We start from the raw sequence: 19,526 nt of genomic DNA on the forward strand, positions 1-19,526 counted from the left end.
CCTTGGGCATATGGATTAGAGGGATTTTTTTCTTTGATAAAAGAAATCCCAGTCTCACCAATATCTGGAAGACCTATCCTGGAGGTTGACAAAGCTAGGAGAATAATTTGAAAATAAAATCAAAATACAGAAATAAATATTTGAACCAATCTAAGACTTATGACACTGACAGATATCTGCTATGCCAAGTATATACTCTTGCCTCTCCTAAACTCTAAGTGCCTTGGCTGTAGAGCTTGTGTTTCTCATTTTGGTTTTCCTCATGGCATAGTCTAACATATAAAACAGGTATTTAATAATTGCAGAAGTAGTTAACATACGTTCACACTCACTCTTGTAACAGTTCCAGCCTTCCAACCAGCTGTTTATACTGATCTCCATATAGCCAGGAGGGGTAAGGAAGTAGGGTATTCAACTAAGCCCCAGATCCTCAGATTTTCATCAATGTTGAACTTTGCTGTTCTTCATTGCTTAGAATAGAGGACAGGTGCCCCTCTTCAAGTACACATGTTGAGAAGCCTTGGAACTGTCTCTGAAAGTAGAAAAGAAGGCCAGAGATTTTATGAATGATGAAACTGAGGCCCCCTATTATCTGTAACAGCTAGCTCAGCATCCCATGGGAAGATTCTAGTATGACCAAAACTGATTCAAAATTCCTGGGCCAGGCTAACAGTATCACTTTTGCTCATGGGATGGTTTATAATTGTTTATGTGTTGTTTTCAATTTACTTTATAGATGATTCTTGTCTACTTACTTAAAAATAGCTGATATGAAAATGAGTAAATATGCCTATAATTCTGAAAGGGTTCAAAATAAATATATTAATTATTTTGATATTTATTTCTTTATATTCTTATTTTCCACTTTGGGGGGGTAATATGAAGTAAGAGATAAGTACAAGACTATAGAAGAAAATTACTATGATCACTTGGGACTTTTTCAATATGTTTTTACTGGTCATGGTATCCCTGGTCCCTCAACCTCCCATTCAAAATTTCAAGTGGTATTTTAACTAGGCACTATTAAATAGTTGAGTTTATTTAGTATTTCCAGATCAAATGAAATCCCAGCTCCTCTTGTCTTCTAGCTGGTCCAGTACGCAACATCCTGCTTCCACAATAGAAGAAGGCACTATGATTTTTGAGTGTACATGAACATTATGTAAGTGTGTGATTGGGAGAAAGATGGTGTTTGGACTAGTACACCTCAGAGTGACAACACAGAGCTCTAGAATCCAGAGGCTAGAAGAGCAGTGCCTCCTTCCCAGGTGGATTTGGAGTTTGGCCTTTCTCCAACCCCCTTTTACTCCCCCTTTGGGATAAGCAAGGGCATTTCTCTTATCTGTGACAACATTTCCTCCAATAAAGACAAACAAAAAGTTAATAGTGCTCTACTTAGTGGTTATTTTTATTTATAAATTATATTTCTCTTGATATGTAACATGGTGCCATGAGGGATATTACCAAGGGTGTGTATGTGTTACTAACTCAACTGCGTGAAATTGGGCAAGTAGCTTCCCCTTTCTGGGACTTGGAGTTTGGGATTAGACTATCTTCTAAGATCTTTCTAACCCTGTGATTCAGTAATTATATTTCTTTTTTTTAATAATAATTTTTATTATATTTATTTTTTAAAATTATGTTCAGTTAGCCAACATATAGTACATTCATTTTTGATGTAGTGTTCAACAATTCATTAGTTGCGTATAATACCCAGTGCTCATCACCACATGTGCCCTCCTGAATGCCCATCACCCTGTTACCCCATCCCCCCAACCCCTCCCTTCTGTTTGTTTCCCAGAGTCCAGAGTCTCTCATGGTTTGTCTCCCTCTCTGATTTCTTCCCATTCAGTTTTCCTTCCCTTCCCCTGCGGTCCTCTGTGCTATTTCTTATGCTCCACATATGAGTGAAACCATATGATAATTGTCCTTCTCTGTTTGACTTATTTCACTTAGCATAATCCCCTCCAGTCCCATCCATGTGGATACAAATGGTGGGTACTCATCCTTTCTGATGGCTGAGTAATATTCCATTGTATATATGAAACTCGGTGATTATATTTCTGAAAAGAATTTAATAGCATTTTTAAAATTCAATTAACAGGATAAATTAACAGGATAGATTAGTAGTAAGAAAATAGATTAGAAACCATATGGAGAAAGTCAAAGGATAACTCAGCCTACAGTTATTGTGCTCAAGAATTAAATTTAACTCAGTGCTGCCTGTCAGTGAAGGCACTCGGTGATTAGGACACAGTCCTTGTATAAACCCATTCTAACAAAGTGCCAGGCTACAGTGGCATGCTCCTTCTAAGGACTCAGCAACTTGTACACACCAGTGGGTGTCCCAGGTTGGTGTCTCTGTGCTTACTATGCCATTATAATGCCCATTTGGGTCTGGCAACAAGAAGAAAGACACTCTTTTTGAGGATACCCATTCTTTACCTGACAAACAGTGATTGGACTTATCTACCACTTGTTCTTTGGACTTAAGAGAGAAAGTAAGCAAGAGAAGGCCTAAAAATAAAATTAATTTACAAAGGCAAAGGGACTCAGATGTGCCCATAAAGTGGAGTTACCTTTGGTCTAAAAGTTTATAAGTTAAGAATAGTAGGGAGGTTTGGCTATTCCTGACTTGAGTGCATGATTACCCTGTTGTTTCTTTCTAGCCCTACTTCAAGTCTTATTGAATATTAGGTTTTATGGCATTGGCATAGAGCTTTAACATAGACAATGCATTGTCACATACTTTCTCAATCTCTTTAGAGTGATGTCACAAAGGATGGTGCAAATAAGAACAGTAGGTGAAGGGAGAAAAGAAAAGTGGGGGAAGGGACACTCAAATGTTGAGCCTCTGATCTAGGACAAAAATGCATTCACTGTAGCTGCTGCCCAGGAACCTGACAGCAAAGAAACCCTCCCCCCAGACTAGTGGCTGCCAAAAATGAAGGCATGTGGAATATACAAAGCCCTGTCACCAACAGCAGCACCCTATTTGCTACCTCTGATTGGGGTAGGAATGTACAAAAATCAGAGGAATAAAGGAAGGGACATGAGATGGAAGACAGTAAAGAGTTGCCTCAAGTATACATCATAGGCTCATCTCAGAATCATACAAAACTTAAATCAGAACTCTTCCTATATGTGAATTTTTTCTTGCACATGTAATTTCAATCTTAAAAAATAAAATTAAATAAATTACAATTTTTAAAAAAGCTAGACAAGCCCTTAGATATAATCTAATTCAATTCCTTTATTGTGTAGCTAATAATACCTAGGACCAGAAAGGGGAAGGAGCTTGTCTGAGGACACCCAACTAGTAAGTGGTTGTACTCCATCCATTAGATGATATCACCTCTTCTATAAGAATTTTTTATGCATATCTTTTGAGTTTTGGAATCTTTATAATGAGAGATGAAATAGATTTATACCGTACTTTTGAGATATATAGAATTCTTTAGTTTAACTGTGATCATCCCTTTTTCATACCTCTCTCACCCTTAATATTTTTAAACTTACATGGCTCCTCATTTAATTATGTTTTCTGTACTTAAAAGCATCATACCTCCATATTTCTAACCTAGTATTTTGAAATCCTGGCAAGTTTAGAAAATGGAATTAGCTAAGCAGCCTTATGGATAAAAAATGTGCTCTCTGAACTATTGCTGATTATTTCATCCATCATAACTAAAGTTGACTAAAGTTGACTGGAAAGTTGAACTGGGAAGAGTCAGACTAGACAGAGCTTGGCTAGGCTAGCCTGGAAACTTTCTCTGGACCTGTTCCCTACAGCAATCCCATCTCCTTGTTCCATTTCAGTCCCTAACTAAACTTGTAGATTCCCCATCTATAACAATATAACAATTTGCTGGTCGGTTGCCTCCCTTCCAGTATGACAACTAAGACCCTTGCTAGCTTCATTATCTATGTTGGACCTGATGATTGGACTTATTACTTACCTTGTTTTATTCTCATGAAGATCTTGGCACCTGTATTTCTGAGGCTTCTCTGACCTAGAATCCAACAATCTCTAATGCTCCTTTCATAACCATCTATTAACTCCTTGACCTCTTCCTTCTCTGTATATGCTGACTCCTGCCCCCCTCACCTGCCACATTTAAATTATTCTCCAAGCACACCTCTACAGCTCTACTCAAATATAGCACCTTTCCATTCTTATTTCCTCCTCCCTAATTCTAATCTTCTTGATTTCTTATACCTGAACATTATCTCCTAACCTATTTCCTTACCCTTCTGATTCTCCCACCCTCACTGGTCTTAATGTCCTACTCAAAACCATTCAGTGTCTTCCTGAATTAAAATTTAGGTGACCTCCACAGTATAGCTCTTTTCAGTCATATCTTCTTGTGTATACCTAATATTTTAGCCAAATGCTTACTGTTCACCGAATTCTCCCCCATCTTTTCCTATGATTCAACATAATTGTCTAATCAGCTTTTACGAGTACATACCATGTGCTAAGCACTATGTGTGAGCTACGTCCTACAGAGGTGAAGGGAGCTTAGTCTATTGAAGAAATCAGATATAAAGAGGTCATGTTTATATAGGGTGATCAGGACAAAGATCAATGTTCTTTGGGAATTCAAAGAAGATACTAAGTTTGTTTGGGTGGGGAGAATCAAGGAAGGTGTCAAGAAAAAATTGAGTAGGGAATAGAAGAGGGAGGTGAAAGGGAAGCTGGAAGGGGAAGGAATGGAAGGAGTAGGGGAAGGGAAGAGGGTGGGGGAGGCATTCCAGGTAGAGAGAATATCAAGTACAAGATACCTGGAAGCAAAAAAAAAATGATCTAGCATATTAAGGGGGACAGAGATGGCTAGAATATTTGGAAGTATAGGGAGAGGTAAACAGAATGAAAGGAGAACATAACTTGAGAAGTTGAGAATTGATTGAGAGGGGTGTTATATGCAAGTCAAAACAGAAATATTTAAGGCAAGTTGTCAGACCTATTAATTCTACAGCAGTTGTTTAGAGGATAGACTAGAGTGGGGACAGACTCATGGCATCTCATGAAGTTCCTTTAGTTGGGGATGTCTTTCCTCTATACTTCCTCATCTTCACCTCCTGAAAGACCATCCATGAAGGTCCATCTGAAATACTGCTGCTACTGGTAAAGCTTTCCCTGATCTCCCTCCTCTCTAGAAGTTGAATAGTTCTTTCCACTTGGAGCTCCCATAAAAAAGCTTTGCCTTTCATTGTATTATACATTTATTAGAATTTGTTTATGGCTTGTTTCTCCCAATATACTCTGAGAGCCTTGAGAACATGGATCTAGTTTCATTTTCATCTTTTCCACTGCAGTGCCTGGTACGCTACCATTACCACAGGTGGTACCTAGTCAATTTGTTGAACTGATTTAAACTGGTATCCTCGGGGCTCCTGGGTGGCACAGTGGTTGGGCGTCTGCCTTCGGCTCAGGGCGTGATCCTGGCGTTATGGGATCGAGCCCCACATCAGGCTCCTCTGCTATGAGCCTGCTTCTTCCTCTCCCACTCCCCCTGCTTGTGTTCCCTCTCTCGCTGGCTGTCTCTATCTCTGTCAAATAAATAAATTAAATCTTTAAATAAATAAATAAATAAATAAATAAATAAATAAATAAATAAATAAACTGGTATCCTTGAAGATCAGCACTATTCAAACCCCAAAGGTTATGTTGTCTCAGGTCCATAGGCAGGAACGTGATTTACTTTCTTGCCTTGCTTTTTTTTCTTAAGTTGGAAAAGGTCAAGGACAGCACAAATGCTAGGGTAAGTCACTTAGACTCTGAGACCTGAGGCTTAAAGACCTTTGGGGAAGAACATAGCAGCCTACTGGGATAAGATATGTGAGTTCCCTTTCAGGCCCAACTGAGGGGAAGGGCAGGTAGGCAGGTTTGCTTTTCCAGTTTATTTGAACATTTCCTTGCTTCAAAATATCTGTCTCCATGCTAATGTTAATTCAATGCCATTACACTGCATGATTTACCATGATCAGCAAAGCAATTTGTTGTACATAATTCTAAAAACACTAATCAATTTTAGCTCACAATAGATTTTTAAAACCCCATGAAATTTGTTGTCCCAAAATGCTGATCAGTGGAGAAAGGCTAAAGCAAGCCAAAACCTGTTTCTATTACAACTATGTAAAATTATAATCCCTCTCCCACATCATTTTCATAAGCAGCCAAGATATAAATAAATAAAGATATAGGAAAATATATGACTTTAGGTTGTCTCACAGCTGAGCTTTGAAAAGATATAGGAAAGGACCATGGGATTATCTTTTCAGGGTTTAGCCTTCTAATTCTGTAGAACAAAGGCCCAAATAATTGATAATCATAAGTTTAATATCTATAATACTTAGTTTTCCCTTTTGACGAAAATGTGAACCTAATAGAACTAATCTTACAAGATAATTATAAGTACAAAATGAGATAACATCTGTAACCATATCCAGCCTAGCACCTGGTCGGTATTCATTCATTCTCTTACTCTCCTCTTTCCAACTCATTAAGCTCCCATACCCTTCTCCACCTTTTATTTCTTGCCAAAGTGCATTTCTTCTTTTCTCAACCCTTTACAATTCCCTTTAACTTAGAACCATAAATCCTGGGTACTTGATCAGATTTTCTATTAGAGGAAAATGATGTCTTAGAAAAATAATATCCCAGAATACAGTTACAATGGCACTAATATGTCCCCTGACATACTGTTCTTGTCCTGTGTGACAACACTGGATAATTCTTGATAGTTAAGTATATTGCTCCTGCATATATTTTATGGTACATGAATTTTTACTAATAATTAATACTTGTCTGAAGCAGCTGTTCTTTATTTTATTACCTGAAAGTGGGTGAAAGTATAAATCAATAACATGTGGAAACTTATATTTCTCCATCTTTGTTTTGGCCAGGGGTTGGAAGTGGTAAGAATTATAGAGAAAGCATTTTGTGTTTTAAGAAAAAAACACTTGGTCTCTTGATCAGGAGACTTGAATTTCTTTTATAGATTGCTATTATGTTATTTTGTGACCTTATTTTATTTTTTGTTTTTCTGTGCCTTGGTCTTCCTGGTGATAAAAATGGACTTCCTTGTAATTAGCCTTTGGCATAAGGGACAAAAAAGCACTAAATTGATGAAATCTACAAATAATTTGACCTTTGTCAAGTCCCTGCCAAGATGAAATTAGTGAAGGGGGTTGTTAAAGAAGAGTAAAATGATACCTGAAGTTCAATTGAGTTTCTTTTTGTTTTGTTTTGTTTTGTTTTGTTTTGTTTTCTTTTGTTTTGTTTTAGAGAGAGACAGAGCACACATGAGCAGGGTGGCACAGAGGGAGAGGGAGAGAATCATAAGCAGGTCCCACGCCAAGCATGGAACTGGACATGGGGCTTGATCTCATGACACTGAGATCATGACCTGAGCTGAAATCAAGAGTTAGACACTTAACTGACTGAGACACCCAGGCACTCTCCAACTGAGTTTCTTAAAAAGAAAGTTGCACAGAGAAATCCGTGACTGTAGTATGATTCCATCTGACCCATATGATTATATCTGAAGCAAAGGACCAACCATCTGATCTGTTTATTCAGTTCCACCACAGATGGGCCCTTCTTGCCAAGGGATGGGGCTTTGAAATTGCTAGCCACTCCTTTCCATTTTTTAGAATGTTCCAGCCCTTCTTTTTGTGTAAATACAACAAGTAAGCATATCTTTCTCTTTTCCCTAGTACCTGTGGTTTATTGGCTACTCTCAAATGAGTCTTGTATAAAATGAGAAGAAAGTTCAGCAATTCTGATATATAAATGTTTGGGGAAACTCAGGACCATCTGACATTTTTAAAACTGGGTGGTTACCTAATTTACCTAACTTCTTATTTTACAGATAAAGAAATAGGTAAAATATCATAGAGACTGAATCATGTAAAATTCTGCTTACTGCTTCTTGTTCCATCAATGCTGTACCTACCTTTTATGGTTTATTCATGTAGTAGGATAAGTGAATATATATTTGAGATTTTTGTAATATCTGCTTGGCCATCAGCAGTCTGTGCTTTTTTTTTGCACACTAACTTACATAAATCTCTATTTTTCTACTTAATGCTATTTTTATTTTATTTTTTAAATTTTTTTATTACATTATGTTAGTCACCATACAGTACTAATTAATGCTATTTTTAAAGATTTATTTATTTATTTGAGGGAGAGAGAGAATCCTCAAGCAAATTCCCTGCTGAGCACAGAGGCCAACGTAGGGCTTGATCCCAGGAACCTGAGATTACGACCTGAGCCAAAATCAAGAGTTGAACACTTAACCAACTGAGCCACCCAAGCACCCTGAAGTCTGTGTTTTTTAATAAAGGGGTGGATACTTGGCTGAGAAGAAGGTTTTGGAAAGGGAGAGGTTGTAATAAATAAGGATTTATAGATGTTTTGATGGCATGTGGTAGACAACTGCATCTCAGGTGTCCTTGTTTCCTATTACTTTGCATATACCTACCACCCAGGTAGGTGGGCAGGAGATAAGGGGCCATAGACATGTATTACAATCCCTAAAAATACCAGATGATGTAGGGACATTTTCAGAAATTTCAGTTTTTCTTTGTAGCAACATTTTAAAATCCTGTTGGGCTGGGAGGAATATTTGTCAATAACAGGGTTAAGATCGTGAAAGTTGAGAAGCCAAGAAAGGAATTCTCTGCCTGTTTTCATCCTTAGCAGTCAAATTTTAAGGCACAGAGAGAGAAAAGCAGAGTGTGATGTATATGTGTGTGTATGTATGAATTGACTTGTTTTTGAAGAGCTTTAGATCATCTGAAGTGGAAATGAGGCAAAGAGAAATAAAGCCAATCACTACATGCAGACCTTCCTTATCTCAGGAATCACTTTGGACTTCACTTTGCATCCTTTCTAACTGGATGCCATGATTAAGTTAAATATATTCCTATCTGGAAGAAAGTGTAAGTTTGCCTGCTTCTTCAGATTTCCATTATGAATAGTATGGTAGCGTAGAGGGGATAGAAGTATCTAGGATGTATGAATGAAGTATAAGTTTAAAATTGAAATAAGATAAAAACAGAGAGGGAGGCAAACCATAAGAGACTGTATAGTTAAGAGAACAAACTGAGGGTTAATGGAGGGATGTGGGTGGGGGATGGGCTAGATGGGTGATGGGTATTAAGGAGGGCACTTGTTGGAATGAGCACTGGGTGTTATATGTAAGTGATGAAACACTAAATTCTACTCCTGAAACCAATACTACACTATATGTTAACCAACTTGAATTTAAATAAAATTTTAAAAACTGATTTATATAGTGGGTATAAACTATGAAACAAAAAAAAAATAGTAACAAAGAAGCCAGTCTGGGAAATGTAAATTCCAGGGAGCCTGGAGGTCTTAAAGACCTCTCCAACTGAAATAACCTTAAAACAGAAAAAAATACATTTAATGACTAACATTATATATTTGAAATGTGCAGGTTGAGCAGCATTTGGACTTGGAATGAAACAATAAGAGGTTACATTCATGGATAACCAACAAGATAAGGCTGTTGTTGCCTCAGCCAATGGAGAAAACACTCTGATTAATGGGGTCAAAGAAAATGGTAAGAGAATTTAATTATAGTATTTACTATCTCTGCTAGTAGTCCTTTGTTATTACTATAGATTTTTAGTGTCCACAAAATGGAAACTTGGAGCAGGTTAAGTCTAGGGTGCCTCTGAGATTGATATTAATCCTAAATTTTATTCCACCAAATTTCTAACTGGGCTAGAAGGGTCTCTAAGAGCTATCTAATCCAAACACTTTGTTCTTGCAAATCATCTCTGTCCGATGAATACTTAAGTTCCTCAAAATTCATAGCGAATTAGAAATATGCTCTGATGTGTGGTTTGAAAAGTCTAGAAGCAGAGGAGTTTCCAGAACAGAGGTCTGAATGATAGGACTAAGCTTTATAGCTTAAAACCATAACTATCCCACCTGAGCATTTTCCCACCCTGAAAGCCTTGACTTTCCAATTGATCAAGCAGTCCAAATATTTCCTTATTTCTGAGGAGAGCTCTGTCTGTGTCTAAAGAAAAAGCTAAATCTAAAGAAATACTATTTTTCACTTGCGTGAATGCTCAATATAAAGTCAGGGTTTGTTCTTTAACTTTGTAGTTTCTAGTTCTAAAGCCAGAGAAGTGGAGCCTTAGCTTATATAAGATCAAGTACCAGAAACTGATCAAGGGAAAGAGAGTTAATGAGTGTGGTCTAAGACCTTTAACTTTATTTCTGTCATTTCTTTCCCTTTTCTCCAGATTCAGAGGACCAGGATGTGGCAATAAAGTCATTGGCAGCTCTAGAAGCTGCTGCACCAATCCAGCCTATACCGGTGGTTCAAAAAGAGACCCTGATGTATCCCAGGGGTCTCCTGCCTCTGCCTTCTAAGAAACCTTGTATGCAGAGCCCCCCATCTCCTTTGGGGCTAATTGAAGCACCTGAGCATGCTGCTAATAGTGCTTCTGTGAATGCCATCTCCCTTACATCTGGTGTTGCAAAAAGCCTGCATACATGGTCACTGCCCAATGAGTGTGAGAAAGCTCCATTCGCCATAATGGAGCCTGCAGGCATGTCAGCTCTGAATGGGGACTGCCTCATGCAGCCAAGCCGGACTTGTCTGGGCTGTTTCATGGAATCCAAGGATGCAGTAGATCCTGAGCCAGGGATCAGTCTGAAAGTTGGTGATCTAAATAAGGATTATGAAACCTGTGCAGTTTCTGATATAGGGATCCAGTGTATTAATGCTGGAGAAAACATGAAATACGGAGAGCAGCTGCTCTCAGACCAGCTGCTAGGTTTTCCTCTGCACAAATCAAGGGCAGGAGAAAAACGGGAAGCTGAGAAATCTGACATCGACTTGGAGGATCCAGCTCAGAAAAGTTATTATGAGGCATTACTGTTAGACAAGTGTAATACAGAAGAGGCTTTGCTGGCAAATTCCAATCAGGATTGGGGTTACTTTGAGACTTTTATTAGTGAGAGTAAGATTGAACTACTTGACCTCTGTTCCAAAAATGAGCTGTCTGTCAACTTATTCTCTGAAGAAGATGTGGATAACTACATGTTCGATGATGATGAGTCAACACTGGGCAGTGATGTCTGTTCCTTGAAAATTCGATATGAGTCCTTCCAAGACAATGTTCGAGACAAGACCACCCTTCTAATGCAGGAGGATGCCCAATTCAACTTTTTCCCCAGTGTCTTTACTACCTGCCCCAAGCGGGAGTCTAAGAGTGGGGTCCTGAAGCAGAACAGTGATCTTTCCCAATTCAAGGTTCCTGATGTGAATATCATCTGGGGAGAGGAGGATAAAAACTTGGACAAGAAAAAAGGCAAAGAAGAGGGACAGGAAGACAAGGGTGTAGAGAAAAAGGATGAAAAGGATAATGGAGAAAAATCTGCCTTAAATAAACCGTGCAATGGGACTGAAGTAGGGCAATTTAAGAATCCAAAGCAGGACCATCTTGCCAATTCCTTGGAGGCATCAGGGAATTTCAGTGATGACAGTTCCTTCATTGAGGTCTCTTATGATGCCATGGGGGAGATCAAGGACTGTAGCCGCTATATGGCTCGGGACACTAATTCTGGCAGCTCCTCCTCCCAGCAGAACTATGGGCTGCGAGCCAAGAGAAAAGTCAGGTACAGTGAAGATTATCTATATGATGTTGACTCATTAGAGGGTGAAAAAGTAAATGAGAGGAAGGAATGGCTGCCAGGTGGTTCCAAAGAGGAAGATGATGATGAATGGTGTCCCAAAAAGAGAAGAAAAGTAACCCGTAAGGAGCCTCCTGTTATTATCAAATATATCATCATCAATCGCTTTAAAGGTGAGAAGAACATGCTGGTGAAGTTGGGTAGGGTAGATTCTAGTGAGACAACAGTGAATTTAAGTGAGAATCAGCTCAACAAATATGCAAAGCTGGCCCCCTTGAAGGGCTTTTGGCAGAAGAAGAAAAAACAGAGAAACAGCAACACTGATTCCAACAAGATACCCTTATGCCAAAAACCAAACTTTGAACCAGGTAGCTTTGAGGTGTCATTCCTGCCACCTGCTCGCAAACGAAAATCTAAACTAGGCAATAGGCACAGGATTCAAAGAATCCCATCTGTGGAAACTTCAACAAGTGGCAAGCAGATTTCATTCTGCAGTGATCAGAGGCAAGGTAGTACTCGTAAAGAAGATGGAGGCCAGAAAGGTACACTGAAGTCAGCCCCTCTGGCTGTCCCTGGCTGTGCAAATGCATCACATTTAAATGACGTTACAGGCCCTGACTCAGTGAAAGTCAAAGCCCAAGAGGCAGGATTTAAGGGGCCAGAGAGGAAAGTGCTCAACAAAATTAAATTTAAAAGTGAAGCCAGGTTAAAATCCAAGAAAATCAAAGCTGGGCAAGAAAACAAGCCAATTGTTCAAATGAGCCCTCTTTTGGAAGATCAATCCTCTACAGCTAATTTAAAGAATGAAGCTGTTCCTGGGACCTCAAACAGTTCTCATCTATCTGAATTTCATGAGGCAAAGGTTGCTAAGAATTCTACTTTCTTACCAACCACCTGCTCTTCTGAAATGCCTCTATCATCTGCTAATGTTGCCACCAATATACCTGTTATCCCTGGAGGGTATCTGCAGACATTGTTAGATGCTTCTGATTTGTCAAATAATACTGGTATATCATACTTCACTCACCATTCTCCAGAGCAAAATGAAGGCAGCCTCACTCAAACAGAAAAATCTTTTGTGCCTCTCCAGCCTACCCAGGACTGTGTGCTTTCCTCACCCTCTGAGTCTGAGCTGCAGCAGTCATCCCAAAACTTCAAAATAGAATCAAGCAACTATGGAAATGTGTGGCCCAACAAGCCTACTTCTGGCCCCCAGGAATTCATAGCTGAAGTCTCAAGGGAGATAGCTCCAACCCAATCTAATGAATTTGGAGTTTCCCAAGTAGTCTCCATGGAAAATAACCTCACAGCTACAACATACAATCGAATCTGCCTCAATAGTGAAGGCAGTAATTGCAACAAGGTCCTATATGCCTCTGTGCAAGACACCCAACTCCCAGCTGATGACTCTTATCAATTATGTCACTTTAATAATGGAGAGATATGCTTTCCTTTCCAGCAGGGCCCAGCCAATATGGATGATGATCGGCTCTTTAGCTTTGAGTCAATGGCCCCACTCTCCGTCAACTCAAGCAATTATTGCTCCTTAAGCTTGAAATCCTGTGAAAAAGATGGTGATGATGACATTACTGATGACTTCCTGGCTCATTGCAGTCCCAAGCTGGTGATCCAGCAGAGCATTGATGAGATAACACCATTAAAGGAGTCCACTGACCTCCTGGATATCTCCAACTTCACTCCTGACAAATTCCGCCACTCATCTCTCTCAGAGATGTCCCCACCTGACACCCCTAGTCTTTCCCCTCAAATTACCAGCTGTGAGAGTATCAAGACACTAGGAACACTAAAGGGGTTCCAAGAGGGTGTTCCAGGACCATTGGGCAATATGGAGAAAATCAAGTGGGACTGCAGTACCCATTCAAGGCAGGTCCAAGTGGATGATGGATTTACTTTAAATAACCATCAGTTTCAGTTCCACATGTTCAATGATGAGGATTCTGTCAGCCTGCTCCAAAAAACTCCTTGCCTATCAGCATTCAATGATCCATCTGGTCAAATGAGTACTAACAACAAAGTGTCAAAATCAAGAAAGAAAACTTCACCCAGCAAGAGTGGGGCTATGAACCAAAGCTCTTCTCAGAAAAACACCAGGAAAAAATCTCTCAAACCCAACAGCAAAGGAATTGAAAAGCCACCTGGCAAAACCTCCCGCCAGGCCCCTAAGTCAACAAAGAAAGGGAAATATATGGCTGCAATCAATGGAGAGAAGATGCAAATTGGCATTGGCCGTGGGGGAGGCCAAATCAACAGCATATCTTCCACAGGGAAGACATTGGCTGAATGTATCCAACATGGTAGCCAGGTGACCTCCATGAAGATGCCGAGTCAAAAGGGACTTTCTGGAGACTGGACTTTGGGGAAGGAGAGTAACCCAGCCTGGAGCGACCTGAGCATGGGCACCAACACGAATAACCTCCTTGATGATGACCAACGGGAATTTCAGGAGCCTTCCTATATCTTATCCAACATTGCCTCTGGTATGGCAGATGTGCAGAGATTCATGATGGCCTCCATAGAGCCCCTTTGGGAACCCATGGAGCACCATGGGGACCCCAACATATTCTACTCCCCAGAGTCTAATAGCCTAAAATTAAAAACCCTCAAAATATTGGCTGGGACACCACAGGAATCTAAGAAAAAGGTCAACAGTGGGTCCCCAGGAGCTACTAAGAATCACAGGTCCATCAAGGGTGTGAGTAAAACCAATGGGAAAGCAGCGATAGGTGATCCTGGTCATGCAAACATGCATGGTTATGAGGACTCTCGCTCCGCCTTCTTTGATAAAAAGTATAATAACCTGAGCACTTTAGGCAATAATGGACCAACACACAAAAAGTTATATCGTCACAAATCCAGCTCCAAGGCCCTGAGAGATGAGAAGTGTAAGGGAAAGTGCGTGGAGCGAGAACAGGTCCACAAGGATGAGGCTGGGACAGCTTCTTTTGAAAAACTGAGGTAATACTGCACCAAAATGGCTGAGATGATGTACCCTTAGCTTTCCTACTACCTGCTAAGCCCACAGTCCCTCATTTTTTCCTTCTTGAAAGCAAAAGTTTGCATGAAAGAAACTGTCCCATTCCCTTCTTTTTCAAATTAAAAAGAAAAAAGTGCATGACAATTCCTATGCCTTTAAGCCACCCAAAAGATTGGGCAATTTTGTTGTGGCTTAGCTGGGGATAAACTCTAACAAGGCTACTTTTTCTGCTATTCAGCATTAGTTTCTACTAATTGAGAAAATAGAACTAAAATATGCTCTTGAATGATTTTGGGAAGGGAAGGGCTTTGCAGTAAAAAACATTCTGAACAACAGAATCAAAAAGTTATATAGACTAAAGGGCAAGATCATTTAAGCGAAAAGAGCATAATTTGGAAAACAAAATCTCATCGTGTGGCAATTAGGAGTGCTTTCTAGTGCCCCCTGTATCTGTAGCTCTTTCTGCATCATACAGCATTCAGTATGATGTAAATAAATTTAGATTGTATGATCCCTTTGTGGGACATACACTAAAGCTAACTAAGGTGGCATAAATTGTTTGGTTTTTCTGCAGGGATTCCAACTACAATCTCCTAAAAGCAGAAACAGCATTTTGGGTTTTACCTGTGTTTGAAGAAGAAACTCACATTTTCCAGAAAGACATTTGATGTTTGTATTTTATTTCTTTCAAAATATGCCTTGTGGTATGTATGTTGACATATAAGTGCTTAAAGAAAAGAATTTTGAAGTGTGGGAATAAGTCTTTGGAAGCAAACTTTAATCTGATGTTCTATGTAAAAGACTTCAAAAGTCATACAGTTGCACAAGTAGTTTATGCACTATTTACCCAAGGAAAAAAGGAAAATATTGTGCCAAACTACAAACAAGTGACTGTATTGTATATATTTTTACTTCTATATCAACATTTGGTTGTGAGTATTTGGGGAGCTTGTCCCTGTTGATTTACTAGAAACATTCCAGTGATTCTTGCTATTAACCACCCCCACTTATGTGGATAGCACCTATAGATCACAGTGGGAAAATATGTTGTGTTACACAATTTACCAAAACTTAAAGGATACTGTTTGAAATGTGCCAGATTTCCTTACCTCATCTCACAGATTCACCCCACAGTTTAAAGCTCATTAATAAATTTTTAAATATATATATATGCATACATACATTATTTTGCAATTTTAAACTCTGCTGTCCTGTGTGGAAACATAAACAATTAAATAAGGCACAATAAAGTTTTGTTTGTTCCATTGTCTAACAGTTCAGTTGTGGAAAAAGTCTGGAAGTCACAACAGCTAAGTCCATCAGGGACTTAATATATGCATTTACAGAACCTTTTACAAGGAAACAAAACAGCTGCTTTAAAGTTTGTTTTCTAAAAGCAGAATCCGTAGCTGAAAATTATTTAAAGTGCAAAGTTATATTGCTGATACTTTATATCTCAGTTTTATATATTTTATAATAGTCTGGGATAAATTATAAAATAGCTATAAAATCAACACTAATGATAAATGAAGTACATAGATTGCTTTTATTTAAGTAGTTTCACAAATGTTTTGTCAAAAGTGCACTCACATCATGGCTTTAGTGTTCTTTAAGTGTTTAATCTTGCAATGCCAATGTCATTTAAAGAAAATGTTAAGGCATCTCAGTTCAACTCCTGTGAGTTACGTACATATATTAGATAAGCTGAACAGTTTGTGGTAACAACTAATCGGGGCCGTATATACTTAGTCTGAGGATGACTAGTATTTGATGCCAAACACTAAACTTAAATTTCAATTTTTATATACATTTTTAAAATCACATTTTTATTCTGCCCTTCCCCTTTTGTCTTTAAAGTTCACAGCTTCAACACTACTAGTGTGGCTTTTTCTTCCCCTTTATTTACCACTTGACTTCTAACATTTGATCTATTTTCCTTGCACAGTTGAAGACCTGTGTGTCTGACGACTGATGCATTATGGCACAGATGAGATAATGGATGTAAAAGCGCTTTGTAGATCGTAAAGTGCTATACAGATATAGGGGATTAATATTATTAATGTTGTTGGTTGTTGTCGTTGTTACTCTTACTATTCTTACTAATACTGTTACTAACCTATTAACTTGTGAATATATAGGCTGTGGGTGGGAGGGTGGAGAATAAGTGGGTGGGGGAAAGGGAGATTAAAAAAAAAGATGTTTCAAAAGGACAAATTTAAGCAAAATATAAACCTACCTAGTCATTGCCACCTAAATATATTCACAACCAGAGATGAAACATTTGAAAGTAGAGAGAAATGGAAGGAAGCCTGTCCCATATATAAGTACATACACTTCCCAGTCCATGATTCTTTTCACCAGCCTGCTCTACTACTTATAACTAGGTAGTAAAATGAACAAGCCTGTGTTCTTGATGGTGTGATTGTGTGTGTCTCTGGGAATGAGTGCGTGAGGAGCATTTTGTGAGGCTGCTTCAGGCCTGTTACTAGGCTTTGATGCTCTGTGTGTGGTGAGTCTTAGACAATTACTTAATGGAAAGGCACCAGATGAAACATGTCTCCTACTCTACAGCTGCCATCCAGAAGGGAAAATAATCAAACTGGAACACTTTCTTCTATTTCTCCACTCTGACAGCTAACTGTTTATGCTTAATGCTATGGCTGGTTCTTAAGAACTAGATTTTGTTCTGTTTTTGTTTTTGTTTGTTCTGTTTTGCAGCTAAATTCTAGTTTGCAATCACCAACTCTACCTGTATTATGATCCCCAAGACTCCAGATCTCAAAGTCACTTACGAGAATGGAGTGCTCTCTATGTAATCAAAAGGTGGCAATTAAAGAAGAAATAAAGAAAATGTTCCATGGGTACAGTGTGTTTTATAAAAAAAAAACAACATGGGAGGAGTTGTCCCAGTTTTTCTCAGTTCAGCTTTGAAAAATGGGGTGGGGGTGGGGTAGGACAGCCTGAAACTTTCAGAAACAGTTTCCTTGTCAGAACTTGCTATCACAAGTCCTTTGGAATGGATACTCTTTCAGTTGCTCCTATGGAGCCCATTAGGGGCCAATTCTAGGGCATGGTTCATCCCTTTCTCCAAAGAGAATTGACATTTTAAAGTACCGTTTTTAATGGCCTACAGTGCATTATATGTTTTTTAACATATGTATCAGTGACTTGTAATCAATCGTTTTGTACTGAAACATAACAAGAACCTAATTTTGGTTAATGAGCAATAGGACAAGGCAGAAGATGCTTATTCTCTTAATTTCACTTAATATCCTCTCAGTACATTATGTTCTGAGCTCTTCAGTTTTTATGGCTTTTTTGGTCCTGCCACTGCTCACAATTTTTTTTCTTCCTGTCACAACATAGTAGGCCTGACTTTTTGGAGACCCTTATTCAACCATCTGCCTTAGTGGAGTGAGGGCCCACAGATATAAAAATAGTGTTTTGCCCTATCACTGATGTTTCAAGTCAGATATATGGAATTTTCCTTGGTCTGAAATTCCTGATTGCCACTCCCTTCTAACATCTCTTTGAGACGCTGCTTCCTATTAATGCCTTCTCAACAGAATCCCATTTAATCTTTGTTTTCCTGGAAATGGTATTCTCCATTATTCTTCTTATTTAATTTCAGTCCTTGGTCTTGGAATTTTTCTTCTTTTATAATCTTATATTCCACCTCCTCGAAGTGTCAGGGTTTAAGAACCTTAGCCAGGCTACTTCTGGAATTTCAGAGGACAACCTTCACACTCTTAATTACCTTTAATTGTCTTGGCCATTTTCACATCTAATTTTAAATACACACACACACACACACACACACACACACACACACACACACACAGAATTATATCTCATGGCTAAAGAAAGTTGGAAACTCCTTTTCCTTGAAGGTCTGTAAAAACATCTCATCCCCTTCCTGCCCTAGTTAGGTGCTAGACTATGTGGAGAGGGCACTGAAATAGTAGCCTTGACCAAGGTTCTTCAAGACTTTGGGGGTTATGTTTGGGCTGTGATAACTGGCTTAAACCAGTGGCTTCTCCAGCATCTCATAGGCCAGCTTCCTCACATATGCTGCTTCCTCTCAGCTTTGTCTTCTGACTTCTTGTTATTCTGTGCAATTATGTGTTAAGGCCTTACCTTCTAAATCTTTTCAAACCTCCTGCACTACCTTGACCATCACTTCTTTAGCTGTCACCCTGAAGTCTTTGGTGCTAGGTGGGCTTCGGTGATAACTTTCACCTTCTCTGACCTTTTTCCTTGCTGAGAAGCATCTGTATGTGTGCAGGGGGGGGTGTACAGGAAGGGGGTTAAGCATGTATGTAAGAGAGAAGCATAAAGGATGCTTCAAAAGCTGTAAACAACTCTGGCTAGCATCCTATGTCCTGTTATGTGAGGTTCTGCAGTTCTAGTGAATTTCTGTTTTAGTGCGTCCTAATGAGCATTTACTGCCTAAAGGAGAAAAACCATATCCAAGGACCTCTTAACCAAGCTTGCTCTTACCAAGCTGAACCAGTCTGACATAGATCTGCCACATCTTCAATTTACAGATGCTCTCAGAACAGTTCCAAGAATTGAAGAGAGCTGAGTTCCTGCCCTGAAGAGGAGAATGGAGCACTAGCTAGTCCTAACTAGTGCTAGAACTATAAGTGTTTGTTTTCTCCTGGATTATTAAGAAATTATCTAATTTCTGGAGTTTTATTTTTATTTAGGATTTTTTAAATGATAGCTTATTATAGGGATATGTCCTTTTATGAAAAAAATTAATATGGGATTTATTTTCTAATCATAAAATTCACTAAGCCCACCATTATGTTTAGAAGATTTCATACCAAAACCAAACAC

The 19,526-nt window shown here is 38.9% G+C and overlaps 1 protein-coding gene across 1 annotated transcript; it reads left to right on the forward strand.

The window, feature by feature from the left end:
- The first annotated feature begins 9,520 nt into the window (after positions 1 to 9,520).
- On the forward strand, positions 9,521 to 16,088 carry NEXMIF (neurite extension and migration factor). Its single transcript, XM_045778920.2, has 3 exons — positions 9,521 to 9,599; positions 10,294 to 14,665; positions 15,259 to 16,088. The coding sequence occupies exons 1-3, from the start codon at positions 9,521 to 9,523 to the stop codon at positions 15,350 to 15,352; spliced, it is 4,545 nt and encodes a 1,514-aa protein (XP_045634876.1). The 3' UTR covers positions 15,353 to 16,088.
- The last annotated feature ends 3,438 nt before the right edge of the window (positions 16,089 to 19,526 follow it).

Source organism: Ursus americanus, chromosome X (assembly GCF_024610735.1).
Source record: "Ursus americanus isolate L20-20 chromosome X, mUrsAme1.1.p, whole genome shotgun sequence".
Lineage (NCBI taxonomy): Eukaryota > Metazoa > Chordata > Mammalia > Carnivora > Ursidae > Ursus > Ursus americanus.

Excerpts from the sequence above, each read along its gene's own strand:
- NEXMIF (XM_045778920.2), top strand. The coding sequence starts at position 9,521 with ATGGATAACCAACAAGATAAGGCTGTTGTTGCCTCAGCCAATGGAGAA. Across the intron at positions 9,600-10,293 it reads TAATGGGGTCAAAGAAAATG|ATTCAGAGGACCAGGATGTG; the intron begins GTAAGAGAATTT and ends CCTTTTCTCCAG. Across the intron at positions 14,666-15,258 it reads GCTTCTTTTGAAAAACTGAG|GGATTCCAACTACAATCTCC; the intron begins GTAATACTGCAC and ends GTTTTTCTGCAG.